This window comes from Perca fluviatilis, chromosome 13, assembly GCF_010015445.1.
Source record: "Perca fluviatilis chromosome 13, GENO_Pfluv_1.0, whole genome shotgun sequence".
Classification (NCBI taxonomy): Eukaryota; Metazoa; Chordata; class Actinopteri; order Perciformes; family Percidae; genus Perca; species Perca fluviatilis.
In genome coordinates this window covers 17,130,188-17,154,392 of record NC_053124.1, presented here as the reverse complement: position 1 = coordinate 17,154,392, position 24,205 = coordinate 17,130,188, and the positions used below count along the sequence as shown (strand labels likewise).

The window sequence follows — 24,205 nt, the reverse complement described above, 5'->3', positions numbered from 1 at the left end:
TGATGGATGTCCGTTCACGCCCCCTGTCGGCCAGGACCAACACATGTATCAAATTAAATGGCATATACTGCAGACAGGACTGCAAATATTTGTACATTTTGTGTTTATTTGGTTCTAATAAGAATTTGCTTCATATACAAAAACAAACAGCTTTGGAAACTGGGGCACCTAAGCTGTGTGAGGCATGTGCACAGCATTCAGTAGACTCAAGGATAAATCTATGAAGCAGTATGATACAGTAAACAACACAACGGACTCCTTTACTCATTATTTCAGTACAGTGGATGTCTGATCAACTATGAAGATATCGATGTACAGACATACCTCAGTAATTTGTCTGAATGACCATTTCACAAGCCATGTTGACATGGATACTAAGCTTAAGCACTTACAGGTATAATTCCAATCATATTTACATGCAAATTTGAATATGTACACTGAGTCATGACTTACTCGCCACTCTCACAAAGAGGCTTTATGTAAATGATAATTACACATTTTAAATTGCTTTCAGGGACATGGAATAGTACTCTTCAGAATAGCTTCAGAATATGATTTCCTAAAGATTTCACAAGTGTACCATTCTCTTCACAGGCCATTATCACGCTGCATAAAAAAATTTATCTAGAACAAAGAGTTAGACAGATGCATTTACAGACATAGTAAAAGAAAGTTATGACAGAAATCCAAAACACTGAAAATTATTATGAATGATCACAATAACTGGATATTCTCTGGTGCATTATCTTAAGTCACTATAAATACAAAAATATCACACCAGCATCACCCATGCCACTTTAAAGCTGTAAAACTGAAAGGGGCAGGGGCCAAAACATGAGGGGCCAATGTCTGATGATTATGAATCTTAATTTTCAATAACATACAGCACAAAGGGATGAGCTCACAGACAGAAACAGAAGACATTTCTGTTAATAAAGTCCATGTGGATAAATAATCTTTTAAATACAGAATGACAACCACACTTTCCAAAATAAAAAACAGAATATGGCAATGTGACAGGTTGAGATGTTTTAGTGGTCAGGAGGAGAAACTTGAGTCAGTTTGAAGAGTTGTAGAGTCCTCCTGGAAGATTGTTCAGACGCGAACGCAGCTCCTTCCGGACCTGGGTCACTCTCGCCAGTTTGCGTTTGTATTCCTGAAAAAGTCCATAGCAGAGAAGTTCCATCAGAGCTAAACTATCTTATACGTTTAATAAGTGACAGTGTGAATTTTTCAAAGTGTCAACAGCAATTTTGGGAACACAATTTGTGGCAAGTAGACAGTTAGGTAAGGTACAGTAAGGTATTGACATCAAGTAATAAATAAGGCTGAATCAAGGATATCAAAACCGCATAAAAGTGGAAGTAAAATGATGTCATGAATATGATAACTTTGTACTACATTATGCATTACAGAATGGGGTGTTAGTTAAATGTCCAACTGAAGTTAAATAACACAAGTTTGGATTTCTGGCAAAATACTTCCATCAAACATATTCTGTTGTCCCTTACAATTAAGTCTAATTTGAAAGCACCACCACCTATATGAAAAAGGTTGTGTGAGCATATTAAATAAACATTTTTGCCTGTTAAGCTTGCAACAGATTGAACTCTTTCAAACAACTAAATGTATGAGATTTGAAGGAAAAAGACCAACTTGCTACATGGTTTACTTTAACTTCCATCCACGAAAACATGAAAGATCATTAAAAAACAAACATTTTCTTCTTCCCATCGATCAAAGTTTATTAAGGTTAGTCTCTGTAGTAAAGACAACCAACAAAACTGCAGAGAAGTTATATTAGGTCCTTGTGGCCCTTTAGACTATAAGAACATTTCACAGAAATAATGGCTCAGACACAACTGAAGGTCAGTCAGCACCATTTTTAAATCAAAGAAACAGTAACATTTAGTGTCACTAAATGTTTCATCTCTGCTGCATGCATGTGCTTATTGTAAATGTTTGCCAAACAGCTGATACATGTAGGTGCGTGGTGCAAGAAGAGCTCATTTCCTCAACAAGTTCAGTATGAATCACCACTGATTTTTTTTTGTCGCTACCAATACTGACAGACAAAATAATGCTGCTCTATACAAAGATTCTAAAACCTTTTGTCTCTTCTTAGTTTTGGTTTGATGTGTGATAACGTTATGAGTTTTCCTCTATTTCAGCACATATGCAACTTGTATTGAATTGAGCTCAATTTAACTATGAACTTATCTAGCTAGCATTTACTGTGTCAATACTACAACAACAAAAATACTATTATAGACAGTCTTTGAAATTGAAAGTGTGTAGAATGCATGTACCACCAGGAGCTGCAAGTGTAACAGTAAAATAAAAGCACTCACAAAATCAGTTTTTTTTTATTTTCATTTTTTTTTTATTACAGAAGACTTGACTGAGTGAAGATACAGATATGAAATACGTTATCCTCCTGATATCCTGTGGATAAAGGCTGGACAGTTATTGTCAGCACAGAACAAGAAAATCCGTTGTTAAGTTTTTATTATTGTATAGTATTTTGGTCGATACTTACCTTGGGGGAAGTAAGTATACATTGAGTTAAGATTAAACCGAGTTAAATGACAAAATCTAAAAGAACAAGCATTTCCCAGGGAGAAGGGAAAATCTTATATGGGTTTTCGAGTGTATCTAATCAGGACGCTTTCCTGTTTGTAACGCCAGCAGCAGGCCTGATAATCAAATTTTTATCTACAGTCTGAAAACTACAGTCTGATTCAGCACTCTGCAGAAGTATGCAACATGCTGAAATACATGAAAAGAAATGTTAATTCAGAAGAAGTCTGAGCACACAGCTACACAAGACAGCTGAACACCAAGAATCAATAATGATGACAAAGGTGAGGTAGACAAGACATACAGTAATTGAAAGAAAAAAACGATTTACGCACTTCTAGTTTCTGCTCGTTCTGGTTTAGCCCATCCTTCTGGCTTTGCAGGAAGACCGTAAGTGTGCGTGTGAGCTGCCTCCTATCATCAATCTCTGCCGCCAAGCGGCCACTGTAGTCTGCTAGCAACATGCAGGCCTCATCCACCAGCCGGGAAAGCCGCTCCCCTGATTCCTTATCTAAAGCATAGAAGAGAGCACAGAGAGCAGAGCCCAATGTTTAAACATAACCAGTCTTGAGTGTACAACTGGAGGTCATTCAGTTATCCATCAATACTGGTACAATGTAAATAGCTACTGTATAATCACTGACAAATCAAACACTGTTTCCTACGGTAAACAGAGACATTTTAGCACTTTTTATCTTTGTAGTTTCGGTGTACTGCTCAAGGGCACTTCAGATTGTTTGTAATGTTTGTGTGTTGTGAATGAAGGCAAGGGTGCTATGCTTCGTAGCCTTTTAATATATAGTATGTAGAGTGGTTAAACGCGTTGTCTCAAGAAGATTCGGTTTTCCATACAAAGATCATTACAACATTTTTAAGGTTCAGTGAAACATCCTCGAATATAAAAACCATCCACTGTAGGTACTCCGCCGTCCACTCTAATGTATGTAAATTTATATGCATGGGTGGATTCCTCTGTCAAAATTTATTTTATTTTTTTTTAAGGTTTAGGTATGCATTTGTTTTTTTTGTTTATTCGTCCTGCAGGGTTAAGTTGAGTGATAGTTGGGGAACAAATAAGGTCTTGCGCAGAAGTACAAAAGGGGGAGTAAAATGTGCAATGTATACTATAATAATGCTCCAGTATATTATAGTGTTAATTTCTTATATTTTTTTTAGGAAATAAGGGCACTTTGGCTGGGCAGGTATTTTTTTGCTACATAGATGTGAACCCTGGGCTTCTATATTAAATCGCAGCTTGCTATTTATGAAGACATTCATTATTTTATTCAATAATGAGTGCATGTGTTAATGAGCTTTTGAACAGACTTGTGTGTACATACAGTATACAATAGTGTTCTGTGTCCTACTTCCTACCTGTGATCCTGTTAAGCAGTGACGTGTCTTGCACTTCAGCAGGAAGGGAGGAGATGCGCTGACGCAGCACTGAGTCGCCAGAGGCTGCGTTTTCTAGCTCCTGCAGGGCTCGAATTAACTCTGCTGTCTGAGGTAGAGGGAGGATGATAAGCAGGGAAGGGATGTGAGAGATGCAAAGGTAGGAGAGAAGTTAAAGAAGAATGTATGGTAAAATTAGGAGTTAACATTAGTAGGTTTCAAATACGAACAATATTAGTGAGGCAGCAGAGAAAGTAAGTATTAGGATACAAATACATGCAGAGGAAGCTGTATCAACTGTAAAAAAGTATCACTATAAAGTACCTCTATGTGGTTCAGAGTATTATTTAATTACACACTGTATTTATGTCTACACTGCTCTAGGGATGACAACTTCTGGTCGTTTGGTCAAATCGTTGGTCAATATGCTCTTGTCCGAACAAATTCTTATTGGTCGGACAAATCGCTGGGGTTACCTTTTTTCATAAGTGTCCATCAAAGCATTTTTTTTCCAGCTGAAAACGCCTGGCACCCAGCTGGGAGAGCTTGAGAGCGCTTTGGGAGGAGCAGCATTTTTTCAGCTGAGACGCTTTGGTTGCGTCTGGTTGCTATAATACAGAATATCAGCGGAAGTAGAAAATGTCTACACAAGGTAGAGTGTTTGCTCTAGATGATCTTGAAGCACACATAGGGAGAGAGGATGGACCTGCCGGTCTATGTGGTCAGCAGTATTCACTTCTCCTCCATTGTTGTTGTTGTTATTGTTCAGCATGTGTACATGTGACGGTTGGTCTTTTTGGTATTTGTCCCACCCTTCCACCACTGTGATTGGAAGGCGAGTAAAAAGTGACGGTGACAAGCACAGCGTTTTACCCAAAGTTGACAATTTTTAAACTCTCGGCGACCAGAAAAAGAAAATAAAAGCCAAACGTGCCGCTCAGCGCTTCGTCACGCTGCTGGCGTTTGCCATTCCCACTCACGAGAGGGGATGAATCGGTCATCCTGGACAGGGCTGTTGCCCTTGACAGGCGGACTGTGTTCCACGCTGACAGATTGCAGGAGTCCGTTGAGACAAGGAGAGGTGGACTGTTTTCATCCATGACACTTAGTGATCAAAGTCAATGGACAATGTTTTGTTTCATTTTAATCTTTTCGTTGATATTATTTGAGCAGAAGAACACTGCTTGTGGTTCTTCATGACTGACATACAGGAAACTTGAGGCATTATGCTTTTAACGGTACAGCATTCAGCCCAAAATGGCAACCACGCTATAAACGCGCCATTCTTGTGGCTGTTGCGCAAAAACGCTGTTAGTGTCGCCTCATATTATTATAACCTCTTTGCTACAGGCCTACACTGTTTGTTTAGGCATTCACCTGTGGGGGCTCGGCTGGGGAGCTCTGGGAAGCAAAGTCCTCATCATCTGGTCGGATCTCCTCATACGACCTCTTCTTAGCCTTCTTTTCTCCATCTAGGATTTACAACAAAAGACGAAGAAAACATCACATATTGAAGTCAAATTTCATCCTGTCCTACACTTTATTAATAAGACCTGTGTGTCGTTTAAAATGCAAAACCATGCAAGGAAGCCTTACAAGACTTTAACCTGCAGAATGGCAGAGTAAGCAGTCACATTAGCTCATTGTTTTAAGTAATGTTAGTGTTGTGTGAACTTGCATAGAACTTGTGAGAGCTGATCCAGGAGGTTGTTCTCGTACACCGCTCTCTCCTGCCAGATAGACAAAACCCGACCCAACTGTTTCTTACAGCCCTCCTCGCCATCTCTGGACAGGAAAACACAAGACAGAACATATACTTTAAACTCCTTTATGAAATGCAGCTGATGTTAGGGCTGGATAACACAGGGATAAAATGTGATAAGTTCTTTGGAATAATTTATTTCAAATGTGAATATATGTTTATTTGAGTCCCATCAGGTAGTCCAAGTAATGTTAATTCACATTTTAAGCTGCAATTCTCTAGTGTTTCCAAAACCACTCTTGCAGAAATCTGACTACAATTTCTTGTATTTTTATTCAAAGTTGTGTATCACTATACAATAGAGCTGGGCAATATATCAATATTATATCGATATCGTGATATGAGACTAGATATTGTCTTAGATTTTGGATATCGTAATATGCCATAAGCATTGTCTTTTCCTGGTTTTAAAAGGCTGCATTACAGTTCTGTCATTTTCTGAACTTACCAGACAGTTGTAGCTGTTCTATTATTTGCCTTTACCTACTTAGTCATTATATCCCCATTACTGATGACTATTTATCAAAAAATCTCATTGTGTAAATATTTTGTGAAAGCACCAATAGTCAACACTACAATATTGTTGCGGTATCGATATCGAGGCATTTGGTCAAAAATATTGTGATATTTGATTTTCTCCATATCGCCCAGCCCTACTATATAAATAGTATTACTACTTAAAAAGGGCAGAACAAGAAGGATTTCCCTAAAAAACAATGTATAAACTCAAAAAAGAACCACTCTCAATGATAATGTATGACCTACTAGAAGTGTGTGGCGGTGACTGTATCTGCAGAGACCCTGCCCTCTGTCTGTGTTTTCTCTTTGCTGTGTTCTAGACCTTACTGGGCGTCAGTCTTTGGTCACTAGGGGTGTAGCACCCATCCACAGCATGCAGGGTGTGGGGGCTGGACTCTATAAAAACGTAGCAACCAGATCGCAAGCACGCATCCAAGAAGATGTTACGTAAATGGTGGACATAGCACCAAAGAAAACGCAAATATATGAAGAAAAAAAAGCCAAGCCGACAAAGCTCGTTCGAAAACAAAGAGTGAATCTTGAGTCACTGCTGTGTGCTTGTGCGCTTCTGGTGTTGTTAAGTTGTGTTTACAAACTGCAACGGACGAATCCTATCCTCATCCCTTTAAGCAACGGACTAAACAGACATGATCTCAACAATGCATTTTTCTGAGCCATTTACCGAAATGTAGACAATATAGACTCACTTATGATTTGTAATATAAAATCTGACCTGTATACATGTTTGAATGCATCAACGATGACTGGTGCAAAGTCCTGAGTGAATTCTGGTCCTTTCTTCTTGCTGTTCTGAATGACGTCATTGGCCAAGTAAAGGAAGGTCAGCTTGCGTGATACCTGAGCTGCATGCATTCAAATGTACACATGCACATATAACAGTGAGGCATTTGGTTATGATTTAATGACTGAACTTTTAGCTGAGCAACACATTGGTAGGTAAATTAACCTGCTAAAACTATATACATTATTGATTTAAATCTTCATCTGAGAAATGATTTGAAGATCAAAATACCAAATGTAAATACAATACCATGTTTTTCCCACCAAGACAGACCATTATAAATTAAAGTTACAGTCTTTTCTATGTATCAAACACAACAAGTCACCTCACAGCTATCAGCCACAACCAATAAGAAAATCTGTCCCATAACAACCAATTAGTCATACAGTTCATTCTTCACTAGAACTATATATAAGCCCTAAGGGTTAGGGTTAGGGTAAGGGTTAGGGCGTTTAAGACTTTAATATGTAATTTTTTACTTTTTTCTCTCTCTCATCGCACGACTTGTTTTGTATGTATATTCCATTTGGGATTTATTCACCAACATGTATTTTATGGCACAGTCACATCATACAAGTAATGGTGTTTTTGGACAGGTAACACTCAACACTGAGCTGAGCATAAAGCTCCAGAGAAATGTGCAATATCTGTCCCCATTGCTATTAACACTGCACACTCCTCTCAGTCCTCAGACAAAGCTCCTAAAATACATCAACCACTTGAGACATCATTAGGTTGTTGACTAGCACCCTAAGGAAAAGTGGGCCAGTATTAGCTACAACTATAGCAATACCAGACATCTATACAACATGTATTTGCAACAACTAATTCCACAAAATTTTCACAACTCAATTATGCATTTGTGCTGTAACTGCATTTACCCAGTTATTTCAGTGAACCTACTCATCTTTCCTGTTACGATGGTTTATTGTGTACAAGTTTGCTTACAGTAATTAGTGGCAGGTTAGTGATTTGACACAATTAAAAAAATGATTATAGTGTGATTTTTGCACAGATACTGTATGTACCAAACAAAGATTTTTTTTCTTTAGTCTGCAGGATAGCATTTGTAGGCCGGGACGTCTCTGCAGCAGCACAATACTTAATTCAGAATGGTTTGAGACATATTTTGCCTTTAACAAATATTGCGCCCCCTGCAATTTGGATATTGCACTAGTCCATATTGTGATATCGATACAATTGCCATTAATTGTGCAGCCATAATTCAGTATTATTTTTTTGTCCATATTTTTATAAATCCTATTATGGTGACAATGAATCAAAAATGAAATTATGTCTTATGTCTTCTACGGACAGCAGTAGCTAAAATATCTAACTAGAATAAAGCATTGGCCAACTGCATTTCAGGTTAAGTTATTGATTGACCATCCACTTATCCCATGTGATCCACTAGTGTTCATTAACAGAAGAATGATTAAAGTATGAAAAGGTGAACATCTCAGCAATCCATCAGGTGAAAAATGTCGACGTCAGGCGTACTTAAACCTAACAATAATGCAATAACTTATAATAATTTATTCATTTATTTAATGGGCCACTCAGGAGCAGCAGAAACAAATTGTGAACTCAACATTTACATTTAACCAGCTTTTAGGTTGATACAGAACAGTGGATTATTTACACATCCTGCAGTTTGAGCAACATTATTCATTTAGAGTCGTGTCCACCTGGCAAATTTAAGTCCAATAATCACTCCTATAGTTTATCGGTCTGCTGTTTGGTGCTAAGCGTGAGATCTGTGAGACTGTTAAGTATTTCACATTGTATAATTGTTTTTCACACTGTCATTAGATTTTGTTATTATAAACATATAAGTTATAACCGCTTTAAAGCTGCATTGATTAATTTATTGGCCACTTGGTGGCAGTAGAACAAGCTGTAAACATAATTATGTTATGACCTTTTAAAGATGTTATGGTAAACGTGTCAACTAACAATTGCTTACAGATATGGATTTAGCATTCATTTGTAGTCGTGATTAATATGGCCACCTGAATGCTCTGTTTTGGTCTCCACCGCCTTCTGAGGGAACTATCTGGCTAAATGCTCCACTATGTTATCGTAATGCGCATTAATATCTGCCATATGTAAATTTGCTCTAAAGGTCATTAATACACAGTATGACGGCCTTGTATCAGGGCTAAAATACTGAGAGACTGCTTGACGTTTACCAGTGGTAACATTAAATTTCACAAATTTAGAAAGCCAGAGCATCAATTTACAGAGCAACTTAACGCTAACTTTTATTTGTCAAACATGGCGAACACATAACCAGACTAACATTAACGTTATATATAACGTGGTTTAAGGCTAACAAACGTTACTGTTAGTGGAGAGTCATAACCTTTTAAACTGCTAAAATAGTTGAACATTTACAATAACGCTTTAGCCAGAGCTAGCCAGCTACTGTACGTTAGCCAAAGGCTAAACCCAACTTGTTTGTGTCTTGTAAAAAGCATGCAAGCGGTCTTCATTATGGGAAACTAGCTAGCTATCTCTTTTATACCTTACCTTTTTTCAGTTCGTTGATCCAAACACTGACAATTGTCCTCGAGTGTTTTCTATGATGAATGAGCCACAACGACAACGTTTGCACACTTTGTTGTGAGTTGCTGAGCTCGGATAGTTTCTTTTCTAAAGCAGCCTCAGAGAAAGCTGACATCTTGACGTGATTAGAGGGATAACGTTAACGATACACTGGGAGAGGCAGTTTTAAGGTTTTTCCCAGATGTGTTATCTACAGCAAGTTAGCCAGTCACAACATTCATTTTAGCCATTCAAATTAAATGGCATACACTACCTTTCCTATGTAAAGACTGGTTGTTAATGCTAACTAGCTACCGTCGTCCTCTCAGTAATGCAAGGGGTGAATGCTTGCTGCCTAGCTTAGGGGCAAACCACAGCAGCCTACAGGAGCTGCTTGCTTATTCTTCTTCGGGTTTTAACGGCAGCTTGAATTCCTTACTGTTGCACTGCTGCCATCTTCTGGAGCTAGTTAACTCCTACAGTGCACAGTATGTCAGATTTTCCTCATCCGTCCTATTCTCATTAGGAAGCTCGCCAAGCACGTTCCTCCTTCCACTTCCACCACACCCCAGTATGTTCTTTACTCCTGCTCCTGTTTTCCCAAATCGTTTCATTTCTTCCATGTCCTATCTTTCTGATACATATTTCCTACAACTAACAAGCACATGCTCTACAGTATCTGGTACCTCACAACAATCACAAAAAACAGTTGGATGCTTCCCTATAATGCGATGTGTGCTGTGTACTTGCTCTTTCCGTTTTGTTTCCCTACTTCTTAACATACCTACTCCTACTCCTTTTTGGATTGCACGTAAATGCAATTGTTATCCAAACGCTGTTGCCACTGTTGAGTTAGCGTTCTCCATGCAGTTTCCCTGTTTTTGATTTAATATTGACTTAAACAATTCCTTATGACTGCCTCTTTTGCTGATTGAACGTGACAAAAGAAACCTTGTAGTCTCTGAATGACACAAAATAGTCTTTGCAATGTGTTTATTCTAGATGTTGAGATATTGCCAACATTCACACCAAGTCTCAAAATCTATCCTCCAGTGAACTTTCTCCACCCTTCATAATGTGAACTTTAACTTCAATCTTAAAATTTGACACTTCAACATTTCAAATCAAGAGACTGCAAATCCTTATTCATCCTTTAATTCCCTTCTGTTCAAATGTAATAAGCAATTACTAGTCAATAGTTTTATGTAAGTAGGACACAACACTGAGGATTAAACCTCCTAAATGAAGAAACTAAGACATTTACAAATTTATTACGCATCACAGCATTGGGCATTTGCATTGTTAAACTTAACATACACTTAAACATACAACATATAATAATGTTACCTAGCCTAACATTATCATGAGGTGATCAATTTATCACTTCATTTTCCAAATCTTGTTTATAGCAAACTAGTGTCAATATCAGTTCCATTATACCCCATAGTCAACATAAATATACTATCTTCAGTGGTGCACAAAGTAAGCAAAAAGAGGTAATCCGAAAAAAGTTGAGAAAATACACTCAAGCACAAACCTAAAGTATGCCATCACACAGTTTATGAATATTAAAGCAAATTCTTCTTTTGAGTTATTCAGAAACAGCTTGTACATAACATATGCAGTCACATTGGCATAATGGTCCAAAATAAATATCAAATATAGGTTATCAGTAGTATTTGAAGTTCTACATATTTAGTGACAACTACAAACCACAGCCTCAGAGTGATTTGAAACCTTTGCAATTTCTCAATTGCTGCTCTGAACCAATACATTCATAAAAACAACTGCCAGCTACTATACGGTTTATACGTTTGATGCTTTATATTACTGAGCATGTTTCTCACCCTCACTTGTTTAGGATACATGTAAAACCTAGAAATATATGAATGAATGAATGAATAAATGCTTGTACAATTAATCAATCTCATTATCTCTAATATTCTTGAGTCACTTTTACAATTCTGAGGTAACAAAAACATGGTCTGTCATCATAAATACCCTAATTCTAAATCAAAACGCACTAGCTTTTCTTTTTTAAAGCGCCAGCCTTTTAACCAGACGCAACCAAGATACTTTTACTTATAATACATTTATGGCCAAGCCCATCCAAGGAAATGTCACAATTTATTTTTAGTTTAATGGTCCATAAACGAGTGAAAGAAAATACAAAATCAGTCAGTTTCATATAAAAAATATTTTGTCATATAAAAAAAAAAAAAAAAAAAAAAAAAAAAGGGAAAAAGGAAAAAACAAACCGATGTTATGAAAGTTTTATCACTACAGGCAAAACATCCCTCAATTAGGAGATTCCCATTTCTGGCAGAGACCCGATGCATTTATTTTAAAAGAACATCAAAAATACCACGGCACGATAAGAATCCAGGCTGGACCATCTGCGTGGGATTTCATTAAATGGGGACACCAAACCATGGAAAAAAATGTGGTCTCAGTGAGGTGTGGCAATATATCCAGAATTCAAATTGGGATATGCAGACATAAATGGAGTTGTTCCATTTGAACTTCCTGAAATCGTTAAATCTGACAAACCAGCAGCTCTGAAATCATAATCCGAATGGGATTTATAACACTGAGCTTGCCAAGGTGGGATGAAAACATTTGACTGGGACATACCCCCGCCCACACTGAACGGATGATGAAAGTGCTGGTCAGAGTTTGTCCTAGGTCCAATATTGTAGTTGGGGTTAGACATCACCCCATGGCCTACCTGGGTGGCTTGTTGGGTCTTAAATTGTGTCATATAACTTTGTTGAGCTGTGTGGACATGACCAATGGCGAACTCCATATGTGTTTGTAACGGTCTCTGTTCAATCTCAGGAAACCATACTCCAGGCTCTGGTGCAGTGCTGCCACTGTGAGCAAGGGGATCTCCTAAGTGAGGATGCATGCCGATCCTAGCAGCATCTGACTGCGCCGCCAATTCATCAGACAAACCATGCTGTCCCACACTGCCTGTCTGAACACACGCCATGTACTGATTTTGTGGTTGTCGTTGGTAATAACGTTGAGTGGCATCTATGCTCATCTCGTTCTGTCGCTCTTCTCTTGACGCTCTTGTGCCAACTTTACTCTGTGAAGTTGAATTGTACCACTGCTCAGTGAAACCTGCCTCGTGTCCGTAGGAAGAGTTATAAGCTGGCCAGTCCTGAGTGTGGGACAAAGTAGGTGACAGCCACTCGTTTTGTGTCTGAGGGCCTTCATTTTGCCATTCTTTGTAAAACCTATTACTTGATCTTTCTTGAGAACTGTGTTGTCTGTTGTAATTATCGTCCCCATAAACCTTTTGGTATTTTGTTCCAGTTATGTCTTCTGACTGGTTGAAGTATTCATCGTCATTGAAATAACCATCCACCTCTTGACACCGAGTGATTGGGACGTTTCTTTCTGGTCCCTTGTATTGACCAGCGTCTGCATCTCCACTACAGAGGTCTTGCTGAAGTTGTGAGGTGTGTTCAGCGTGGTTACTTGCGAATGATCCAGTGTTATAGTCCAACTCACAGTCCTCTGACTGGGACTCTGGCGAGGGAATGAGATCTGAGTCGGATGAAGGGGAGTATGCAGATGACACCGGGAGGCGGTCCATGCTGAAAGAGGTCCTCTCCAGCAGCAGTGAACCTTTGGTCAAAGGCAGGCTTACCTTGAACACCGTATTATCCACTTCCTTCATTTTCCTCTTTGCGGTCATCCTTTTTGCCAACTGTGACAGCAACACGGCACATTTCTCTGTCCTGGCTCGATTTGAAGTATTGTTTACACTTAGCCCTTAAAGAAAAAGTGTAAATTACAAAAATATTGAATTACTGAAAGAAAAACATGTTTTGGCCGCCTTCAAGTGCACGGTTGCTTCCAAAGACACACCTTTGACAGCTATTTTCTGCTTTTGGGTGTTAGTATGTGTCCTTCCATCACACAGCATCTTTATACCTGGAAAAAAGAAAAACAACACAGGGGGTATACAAACACACATAAATCTTTCCACACAAAAAAAAAAAAATGCACTGGGTGAAAGTAAAAGGAGTTAAGAACACAGATTAAAGACTTAGGAAGTCTAAAGAAAATAAAAAAGAATTAAGTAGATAGAAATGGGTAAATTTTACGACAATAGATAATAAAATAACTAACTCAGCCCATTTAGGTCCCAAAGTATAAATTGCTCTCAAAATGTACTCCCTATACTATAAAAAATTGCTGTAAGTTTCTACTTTGCTCCATTGTGGAGAACCAGCTGTGGTCACCTTGGACTTAAGAGTTTCTGCATGCATTACTTTTTCTTTTCTTTTTTTTTACAGCTAACTTAAGGCCTTCTGGAGCTCCACTTTTTTATTGCACAGTGTCAAGTATTACACCACCTCTTCAAGAACATAATCTGTAATAGTGTGAGGGGGCAGAGAGTTAACTAAGTTTTATACTTACACAACAAATCACTGGTCAAGAGAAGAGAGTTGAAGCTAAAGAGGTGAATTGTTCAAGGCCAAACAAGAAAACAGTGGATGGACATGCATCTGTACTTACACCAGTGGTAACTTTTGCCAGTCATTAGGTTACAGAGGGATTCTGGTGCGTTTATCACCTGGGAACATGAGATGTTTTAACATTTGGATGGACAGATGAGTACAAGTGAACTCTACTTCCTGGTAACAAACATAACATTTTACACCTAGGTTAGCATACCTAAGGCAGGATAATCAAGTAAATATGATACCTTTGGCTCTCCTCTGCCCTCTTCTTGCTCCACTTTCTTGGCCAGTGATTGGAGAAGCTGATAGTTTTCATTAATATCTGCCATTATTACCTCCACCTGCTCAGGATAAGCTTCCATCTACACACAGAGGTTCCAAGTTAAACCTAGCATGTTTTCTAGAGCCTTTGCATGTCTTTCTGTAAATGACTTGTGTTCTTGTTCATTTCAATTATTGATCCACAACAAACTGACCAAGTAGTTTATGAGATGGGAAGATGTGGTTAGGTGATCAATGATGTCCTTTTTGTTGGATCTGATGCGGCAGCAGTGACATAGGAAACAGTGTGTCTGGCCATCGTCACTTCTACATTCAACCACGCGGAAAAGACCTGTTGCAAACATGCATAAGCAGCTTCTTTTCAAGCAATAGTTACAGCAATAGCCACAAGTTAGATAAGATCAATACCTCTCTCAGGGCTGTACGGTAAACATGTAGCTTCAGACAGCAGCCGGTTAGCTTCGCACAAAGACTGGAAACTGAGTGAAACATGCAGCATGGCTCTGCCCAAAGGTAACAATATCCACCTACCAGTATTTCTTAAGCTCACTACATAACATGTTTTACCTCTTTGATTTGTAAAAATAAAAATCAAAGTGTAAAAATGACAATTCAACTCTAGAACATTTGAAGTCCTAGTCAAGAAATAAGATAAACTACATTTTTACCAAACGGACATTAAGGTTGTATCGATCTTTTCATCAAGAACATAAACGCATTTCCTTCCATGTTGAACTATTCCTTCAAATGATCCATATCCATAATATATGTAGCAGAATTCTCACCAGAAGATCCACTGTGAATTACTGATGTGTCCAGCACTTATCATTGGTTATGGTGAAAGTAACAATCATTCTGTTTAATTTTATAAAGTGCATTACAACACTTAATATATGCAGAAATGTCTTATCCTAGAACTGCCTGTAAATGTGTACCTTTCAATCATGTTGACATAACGTTGACATTTTCTGTATTTTATAGCACCTGTCGCTTTTCTTTATCTGTGCTCACCAATAAGAGGCTTGTTTCCCGTGTAGCCATCGAGAAAGGTGTTGCCGTTCTCTGATAGCACAGAGGGCTCAGGAGATGGGTTCTTTAACAAGTCTTCTGATTTGATAAAAGCTACAGTTTGGTTTGTCTCTGCTGAGGTCTCAAGGGATTTCTCGGACGGTCTTTGTTGGTTCTTGGAAACCAGTACAATCCTCTGCGATTGGGTGGGATAGTGCTCCAGCTGCACAGATGTGGTCTCAGGGTTACCCTGGCCCTGCCCATCTCTTAAGATAGTTATCAGAGTTACTGCTGTGGTGTTAAAAAGAGAGAGTAAAAAAGGGACGTGTACATATGGAAATTATGCCACAAAAAAAGTGAAAAGACAGGGTGGGATTGTAGCGGTGGAAAGGGGTTGAGAACCACTGTTCTAAACAAGTGAATAGTCACTGACCGTCATTCTCACTGTGTGTTGCCATCTTCTGGTATAAAGCGTCTTCAAACTCTAACCACTTAATATGAAGGTGCAAAAACATGTGAGTACTTGTATCCAAAACACTCATCCGTTTGCAACAATAAAAAAAAAAAAAAAAGACATACACGGTCAAAATAGCATACCTGGACATCTCCAGGTCCCTCTCTTTCCTCAAGTGCCTTGGCCATCTCCATCAGTGGCCAGGCCAGCTTGGACAGGTCAGATTTCTCCTTCCATTCAGACACTAAGTGGGGGTGCCAGGCTTTCTGTCAACACAACACCTGGGAATAAACTACAGTCCAAGGAAGCACACAAACTTACCATCATGACTTCTTCTACAGTACTACTTACAATGTAGTTGTATCTGTGGAGACTTCCCATAATGTGGTTCCGCATGTCAGCTTTACTAAGGCGACACACACAGACCTCACACAGGTACAATACTTCTCTGTTGTGTGTACCTGCCTTCACACATTCTATAATACTGCCCAGGCCTAAATGTACATAAAATGAGAAATTATTTCAATACACACAGGACACACATAACTTCCACACACACACACACACCAAACTTCCACACACACACACACAACTTCCACAACTTCACACACACACACACAACTTCCACACACACACAACTTCCACACACACACACACACAACTTCCACACACACACAAACTTCACACACACACACAACTTCCACAACAACACACACACACAACTACAACTTCACACACAACACAACTTCCACACACAACTCTAACACACACACACACACAACTACACAACTACACACAACTTCCACACACACACACAACTTCCCACACACACACACACACACACAACCACACACAACTTCCACACACACACAACTTTACACACACACACAACTTCCACACACACAACTTCCACACACACCCACACAACTACACACAACTTCCACACACACACACAACTTCCACACACATAATTCACACACACCTACACACACAACTTCCCACACAACATACTTCCACACACACACACACACAACACACACACACACACACACACACACACACACACACACACACACACACACACACACACACACACACACGGGATTAGTTACTACAGACCAATAATGGGTTGTAGTCGGTTCTTGTTGTTCAGATACACCTTCAGAGAATCAAACAGCTGGCTTTTGGTAGAAAATCCTTAAATCAGAGAAGGAATCAGAAAGACATAATTACAGGAAAATGGCATTAGCATGATAGTAGCCAACATGAAAGAGTAAAAGACATACCTTTTTGTGCTTCAGCCGGCTGCATGATGCAGCTGTAGAATCACCACCTGCATACAGTTGGAGCTTACAGTAAGTAATTATAATTTGAGTGGGCTTGTGTTTAGACGCCTTAACTATGCAAGTTTTCCCTAAAATAGCATGAAAACGTGAAAAAAAAAAAAATAGGAAATTGACAGGGTAAACCTCTATTTTTAGGCCTACAGCCAATGTTGTGCATATCATGTCATGCTTTTTCTTGCACATTTCTAATGTATGATTTATGTAAGAGCTGGTGGTGGGACACAATCTAGATACGGCAATATATCGTTTATCTTCTTTGTGCGCTACAAGAATCAATATGCTGGCAACAAATATCAATATTTTAATTAATAAAATAAGGCGATCTAAATAGATTTTCCGCGCTCCCAGCGTCGCTACTTCATCGCTCCTTGAGGTTGTGCTCAAATGAGGGAAACTTGTGGGAAACTTGACAGCAGTTTGAGGAAAATCACAGATGCCACAGCCACGTTTAAGTCGAAAGTCTGGACCCATAGATGCGCTATAGTTCTGTAATTTAATTTACAGACTGATAAATGCATGCTGCAGAACTGTGCTGTTTTCTAACAGTTTGGACTTGCAGTGATTAAAGAGAGAAAACCTGCACTTAACCTTTTCACAGGCATTTTGTATTCAAAGTTGATGTATCATTATAGGATTGTCTAGCAATATATTGATTACTGCAGAATTGCTGTATCGTGATATTATTGGTATCTTGAGCCATGTATTGTGTAACTTATTCAGGGCTGTAGGATTTGGAGAAAAAGTCATATTGCGATTGCAATTTATAATACTGCAATTGCAATATATTGATATCATGAGTCTACTTGCTTAATTATCAAGGAAAATGCAATAAATACTAAACATTTTATATATACAAAGTTAAATGAACATAAGAAGAAATACATAAACAAAAGATGAGCAATATTTTTTATAAATAACTTAATATTTTATAAAAATAACAAAGTCTTTTCAAAATAGACATTTTTGCTGTGCTCAACAGTACAAATAATTAAATTAATTAGTAGAACCATAAAACAAGAAAACACAAATTCTTATTAAAATAATACTGTTAGAAAAATGATACTTGTGTGTTAAACTGTTGCATGAAACTGTAATACAACTTTATCTGTGCAAGATAGAGACCAGAAGGACTGAGTGAATTTGCAAGAACAGGAAGCGCCTGTGGGCAAAGCACATGATGTGTTGGAGATACACATGACTGTCATAATAAGAATATTTTTACTGATTGGCGTGTTGTGTAACCAAGGTTGTAACCTACTTCTTAAAAATCTGTTGCGGAGTGTGATCAGCAGTCAATTCTGTACTCATGAGGTGCATGTATTGATTCCTTGCTGCAAGTAAACAAGCTTGAAGAAGACTCCAGACAAAAAAAAATTTCACATGTAGGGAACCTCGTGAATTAACCTGCAACATGTCAGCTGTTTGGAAATTCTTCAGCGTGTGTGCAGAAGATAACACGTTTGCAATATGCAACACCTGCAAGGAAAAAGTAGGGTGTGGAGGGACGACACCAAAAACCAAAATCACATGTTTTTAGTTGGATATTGGATGTGAAAAGAAAGAAATGGTTCTAACATTGCTCTTTAGATGTGTGTGAATTCCCCACACCAGGAGTAATTTATATAGTTCTATTTGATAGTGATCTATTATCTATTCAAAAAATGTTCTATGTTCTGTGCAAAATGTTCTATTAAAGAAAAGATAGAAAATAAATATTTGTGTGTGCTGTAAAGTGGTTAGAAAAAATGAAATCGGAATCGCCTAAAATCGGTATCAGCTGGCCTAACTCAAAGAAAATCAGAATCGGCCTAGAAAGTTGTAATCGGTGCATCTCTAGTTGTTATTACTTTCGGTCAAGTGAAGGATGTTACAACGTGGAGATGTGTAGAGCACACAGTGTCGCGCACACAGCACACCATTTTGTTTACTCAAAATCGCACAATTTTTGCGGACGTAATCGCAAAAGAGTGACATCGCGATTGCGATTAGATTAATCGTGCAGCCCTATATTGTTTCGTGAGGTACCCTGTGATTCCCACCCCTAGTGAGAGTAAGAACTGACATTTATAAAACAGACACTCGCACACAACCAGCCTATGAAAATGGAACTGATGTAGCCAAGTTTTTATTTGCATCGAGAGCAGGGAAGTGAGATCCGATCCCAAGGGGGGGGGGTTGGTGGAAAAAAAAAGAAAAAAAAAAAAAAAAACAATGTAGATTAATTAAAAAAATTATTTTGGTGTTTTATTTTTTTTTTTTTTTGGATTTATTTTATTTGTGAGAAAAACACCCCCGGGGGGGGGTGGGGTGGAAAAAAAAAAAAAAATTTTATATTTTTAGTGAAACACAGAGGCCATTATTTTATCATATTAATTGCCCAATCTGGAACAGTATCACTAATGTATGTTTATTTTTCAAATATCACATGACCTCTGACCATGTGATGTGATGACAACAGATAAGGGTCATGGGTCACTGCAATCAAATACACCTCAGGAAGGCCAGATTCAGTGGGCCGAAACGTTTGCCTTATTAAAATATTTTTCGGAGCATTGAGCCGATGTGCAAATCTTTCTACTGCCAGGTAGGAGCACGTGATCATGTACCTAGAGCTGTCCACTTGTGATTGGATCACTCAGATCAGATTTTAATACCAAGTGTAAATGGGGCACTAGGATAAAATGACCACCGACACTAATACTGTAAACTATGTCTTTTAAACTAACCAGTGGGTGGCAGTAGTTCAGTCCGTAGGGACTTGGATTGGGAACTGGAGGGTCGCTGGTTCAAGTCCCAGTATGGACCAAAGTCCACTGAGTGGATTGGTTGAGAGATGCCAGTTCACCTCCTGGGCACTGCTCTTGAGCAAGGCACCGTACCCCCCAACCACTCAGGGCGCTGGTCCAGCACTGGCAGCCCACTCTGACATCTCTCCATTTGTGCATGAATAGGTCCTGAGCATGTCTGTGTGTATTTCAGGCATGTGTGTAGTAATTTCTAACAAAAAGAGTGTAAATTGTAATTTCCCCACTGGGGATCAATAAGCAGTATAATTATTATTATCCACCACCAGATGGCGGTGCAATATCACACTGTTCAGACCCAAGTGAGTCCGTTTGCAGGCCGCAAGATCCGCCCTTTCAAGTTACGCCAGGGTACAATGATTGATTGAAAGTGATTTTTAACGTTTTTAAATCTAAATAAGACATGAAATAGCTAAACCCCATAATAAACCGTCATCTATTCAAAAGGACTTGATTTTTATGAATTTCTGCTATTGTTTCAGTGCTCCTAATTTGTAGTTTCTTGGACAGAATATTCACCATATTCACTGTGTTTTCCAATCGAGCGGGGGTAGCTAAACTTTTTTAACTAACGTTTAAGTAAACATTCCTAACAGCCGCTAACTGCTATCAACTAACGTTAGCTAGCTAGCTAACTAAATTATTTAGCTCTAAAAAGAAAAAAATTAACTGATGTTCTTAACGTGTTAACATGTTACTCGTGATGTTACCCTTCTATCATGTTAAACTAGCTATGTCTAATGTGTGAAGTCACAATTGACGTTAGCTACATCTGCTGTCAGAAACGTTAACGTTAATTCCCCCAAACAGATTGAGATTCACGTTACCGACTAACTTTAAGTGACCAAAACAAGTTTAAGCTCGCCGTGCCAACGAATCGATTAGCGTTAATTCATGTGTTAACCACGTAAGTTAAAGACAACGGACTTCCTACTGTAACGTTAAATTAACTTACCGAGAAAGTTAACGTTAGCGTCCGACCCGTTTTTGCTAAATAGCTAGCTAGGTCCCAAGTAACGTTAATCGAAATCTGAATTCGCTCACTCACCCACGTTTGATTGCAGATCTATGGTTGTACCAAGAGGAAGTGGGCGGCGCAACAAGTTATCTGCGTCTGTGTGCGTCTGTGTGTGTGTGTGTGTGTGTGTGTGTGTGTGTGTGTGTGTGTGTGTGTGTGTGTGTGTGTGTGTGTGTGTGTGTGTGTGTGTGTGTGTGTGTGTGTGAATTACTCTATTGTTATGCAGTATTGTATTTGCAAAATTTGACTTAAGTAAAAGTTGAAAAGTATTATCATCAAAATATATTTTAAGTGCAAAAAGTAAAAGTAGCCTACTCATTATGCAGAGTAGGCCTAGTCCATTTCAGATGGTAGCTGGTAAAGGTTATACTGCCAGGTAACGTTAGTGTAGAAGAGAAAACAATCTTTCAGGTCCAATTCTGTGGCTGGTTCAGATTAGGCTACATTTGTTCAGTGGAGAACGAAGTTCACAACAAAGCTATATAATTCTATATACATTCTGTATAAAACCAGACAAAGTGAAGTTTCTGGGAAGGAGGGTTACAGGAAACAGCAGGCTAAACAAAAGGGGTCACTGGAGGAAGGTCTGGCAATGCGAGACTACACTCACAGAGATCTGTTAATTGATGTAAATTAGCTTCTCTCTACACAGCGCTAGAAATGCAGACACTTCATTCAATCAGGATACACAAAGACAAAATTAAAGAGAAAATAAGATAAACTTTTCTTCTACATTAGCTTGTGAATGGGATCAATAAAATATTACCTTAATACCTCATCATTATTTTGTTGATTACATTTTGTAATAATCAGAATCTGCAAAGTAACTAAATTACTTTAAACTGTCAAATAAATGTAGTGGAGAAAAACGTACATTTCCCTCTTTATTGTAGTGAAGTAGAAGTATAAAGCAGCAAAAACTCAACTATGTACCAAAATTGTACTTAAGTACAGTAGCCTACTTGAGTAAATTTAGTTAGTTACTTTCCACCAAGATTAGGTCAATATAAGTTTGTGATTTGGGACATTAGGGGGTAGGTTAGGATTAGGTTCCACACCACACACACACACACACACACACACACACACACACACACACACACACACACACACACACACACACACACACACACACACACACACACACACACACACACGTATGAAGTCATGACTTTTGATAAGTATTATTTCAGAAATTCTGAATGAAACTGCACTGTAATTTCTATTCTCCTGTTTAATTTGTCTTTTATTATTTTCTATTTTATTTGTGTTAGTCTTTTTAAAATTATAAAAATATTTTTATATTGACTTGTGTGTGTTTCTTTAATATACTTTCTTAATGCCTTTGTGTCTTGTGTCCTTGCAGTTCAGATTAGAGAGACCTTGAGGATGTGCTCTCCTCCTGATAGCACATTGTGTGAATAACTGGACCTTGAGGATGTGCTCTGTTGCTGTGTGAATAACAGTTTCTGTCCGATAATTGAACACACTGAGACTGACACCATTAGATATCATTAGATATAAACTTGCCTTGCCTTAACATGCTACTGTACTGAGAAGATATACGAGTTGCTATGCATGTACATATGAAATCCTGATGTTATGATATCATGTCTTTTCATGAACTAGGATATGTATGTAACGTGGTATATAAAGTTAATGCTGGCTGCATTAAGTACACAAGGTTATGAGCCACAGTTGGTGGTGGTTAGTTGTGATGCCAGTAGGTTCATGAATTCATATGTACATATTCAGGAATTTGTATATCAACTAAACAGAAGCATTTATTGTGCTACTGCTGCTGCTTTCGTTGCACAGTACTGAGAAATATTGTCAAAATATCATAATTCCATATGTACATATTCAGTTACTCATATGCCTTCTAGTATGAATTCAGTAATTAATAAATCTTATAAAACATAATGTCATGTTAAAAGGGAGATTATTTTATCTTAGATCCGGTCAAGCGGAAATCAATCAGAAATAGAAAAAAAATACTACTACTATACTAATCAAAACAAATCAAATGTGGTATATTTTCTTCATTTGGTGTACTTTTGAGTAGGGTGTATAGAGGTGTAGAGGTGCAGTTTTTATACATTTAAGGTTAAAGTCTCTACAGTTGGTTATCTCACAGCAACACAATTATCAACACAAATGAAGCAATTCATTTTCCTTTTATTCAGAAAAAGTGTTGTGTCAAACCTTTTAACTCACTATAACTTATGTGGTTTAAGTCTTACATGAAGAGCCCCAACAAACAGACCCACTCACAATTATAAATCCAAGCATTGTGACGTAAAGGCGTTGCCCTCCTTTTACATGAGGAAATTATTAGGGGAGTGCGATAAGCAGAGCCATTGATCATATGAAGAGCAGAATAAGATCTCTATGATAACTTATATCCCTTCAAATCCTGTACAACCACTGTCTGTCATAAGCTATTCTACTGTTTACTTAGATGGTTTATTTCTGATATTATAGACAGTAAACAGTAAAGTAAGTCATTTTCAACAAACTGCTGCTGTGTTTACCATGATCACTTGGATTTTTAGATAAAAAGGACAAACAGAAGAAACAGAGCCCCAAAGCCTCTGTTATACAGACAAGTTTCTGCACTGTAACTAGATTGATGATAACCTTATGTTGATTACAACATCTCCTTAAATGCAGAGTCCTTGTTTCTTAGGATTTATGGCTGCAGTTGGCAGGTTTGTGTTCAGGCATCTGTGTCTGTTCCTTGTCTCTTGAACAGTCAATAACCTCGATGTCGTGACCTCTGTGGATTTTAAACTTATTAAACTTTGGGGGATAACTAAAACAAACCTGGCCCCGTCTGACCCGACACATTCTGAGAATTTACATTTGTGTTGATTAACATGCACATACTCACTCAGAATGAGAATCATACTAATCAAATTCTTTATTAATTAAAGGTTTATTGAACAACTAATGACAACTATCAACCAATGAATAAATGTAATGATGAATGAATCCATTAATACAGCGGTAGGTAATTCATGAATGAAGACCAATGTGTACCACATAAAGCTGTAAATGGTATCTTGGCAAGATGGATGAACTTGTGAGAACACAGGAGACCACCAAGTAGATGATTGTATTAATTGGCATACATTCAATTTGTATTAAATAATCAGTTTCTTTGTTCCCTGGGTCCGAGAGTAGCCCCTGATGAGGATAGCAGGGCAGCAC

General features: G+C 38.2%; 2 protein-coding genes across 3 annotated transcripts; both read right to left on the bottom strand.

The window, feature by feature from the left end:
* Positions 1-86: 86 nt before the first annotated feature.
* Positions 87-9,996, bottom strand: LOC120571918 (regulation of nuclear pre-mRNA domain-containing protein 1A-like). The gene is made up of 7 exons (XM_039821065.1): positions 9,588-9,996; positions 6,987-7,116; positions 5,651-5,757; positions 5,350-5,444; positions 3,955-4,081; positions 2,916-3,091; positions 87-1,156 (listed from the first exon to the last, which is right to left on the bottom strand). Exons 1-7 carry the CDS (start codon positions 9,736-9,738, stop codon positions 1,058-1,060), a joined length of 885 nt encoding a protein of 294 aa, XP_039676999.1. The 5' UTR covers positions 9,739-9,996; the 3' UTR covers positions 87-1,057.
* A 1,858-nt stretch (positions 9,997-11,854) lies between these two features.
* LOC120571548 lies at positions 11,855-21,109 on the bottom strand. 2 transcript variants are annotated; one of them, XM_039820554.1, is made up of 12 exons: positions 21,023-21,109; positions 17,111-17,157; positions 16,944-17,021; positions 16,176-16,318; positions 15,968-16,090; positions 15,804-15,861; positions 15,374-15,661; positions 14,557-14,693; positions 14,326-14,442; positions 14,136-14,193; positions 13,482-13,547; positions 11,855-13,385 (listed from the first exon to the last, which is right to left on the bottom strand). In XM_039820554.1, the coding sequence occupies exons 2-12, from the start codon at positions 17,133-17,135 to the stop codon at positions 12,052-12,054; spliced, it is 2,427 nt and encodes an 808-aa protein (XP_039676488.1). In that variant the 5' UTR covers positions 17,136-17,157; positions 21,023-21,109; the 3' UTR covers positions 11,855-12,051. The 2 variants fall into 2 exon arrangements, with proteins under 2 accessions (XP_039676488.1, XP_039676486.1); XM_039820552.1 differs by having other exon boundaries at positions 20,930-21,038.
* Positions 21,110-24,205: the final 3,096 nt, after the last annotated feature.

Bases quoted from the DNA above. Each gene is read 5' to 3' on its own strand.
- LOC120571548 (XM_039820554.1), bottom strand. From the start codon at position 17,135: ATGCAGCCGGCTGAAGCACAAAAAG. The intron at 15,662-15,803 runs GTCAGTGACTAT...TTAACACCACAG, and splicing joins AACACACAGTGAGAATGACG to CAGTAACTCTGATAACTATC. The intron at 13,386-13,481 runs GTGTGTCTTTGG...TTTTTCTTTAAG, and splicing joins GCAGAAAATAGCTGTCAAAG to GGCTAAGTGTAAACAATACT.
- LOC120571918 (XM_039821065.1), bottom strand. From the start codon at position 9,738: ATGTCAGCTTTCTCTGAGGCTGCTTTAGAAAAGAAACTATCCGAGCTC. The intron at 5,758-6,986 runs GTCAGATTTTAT...TTTCCTGTCCAG, and splicing joins GCATTCAAACATGTATACAG to AGATGGCGAGGAGGGCTGTA. The intron at 3,092-3,954 runs GTAGGAAGTAGG...TCTATGCTTTAG, and splicing joins ACTGCTTAACAGGATCACAG to ATAAGGAATCAGGGGAGCGG.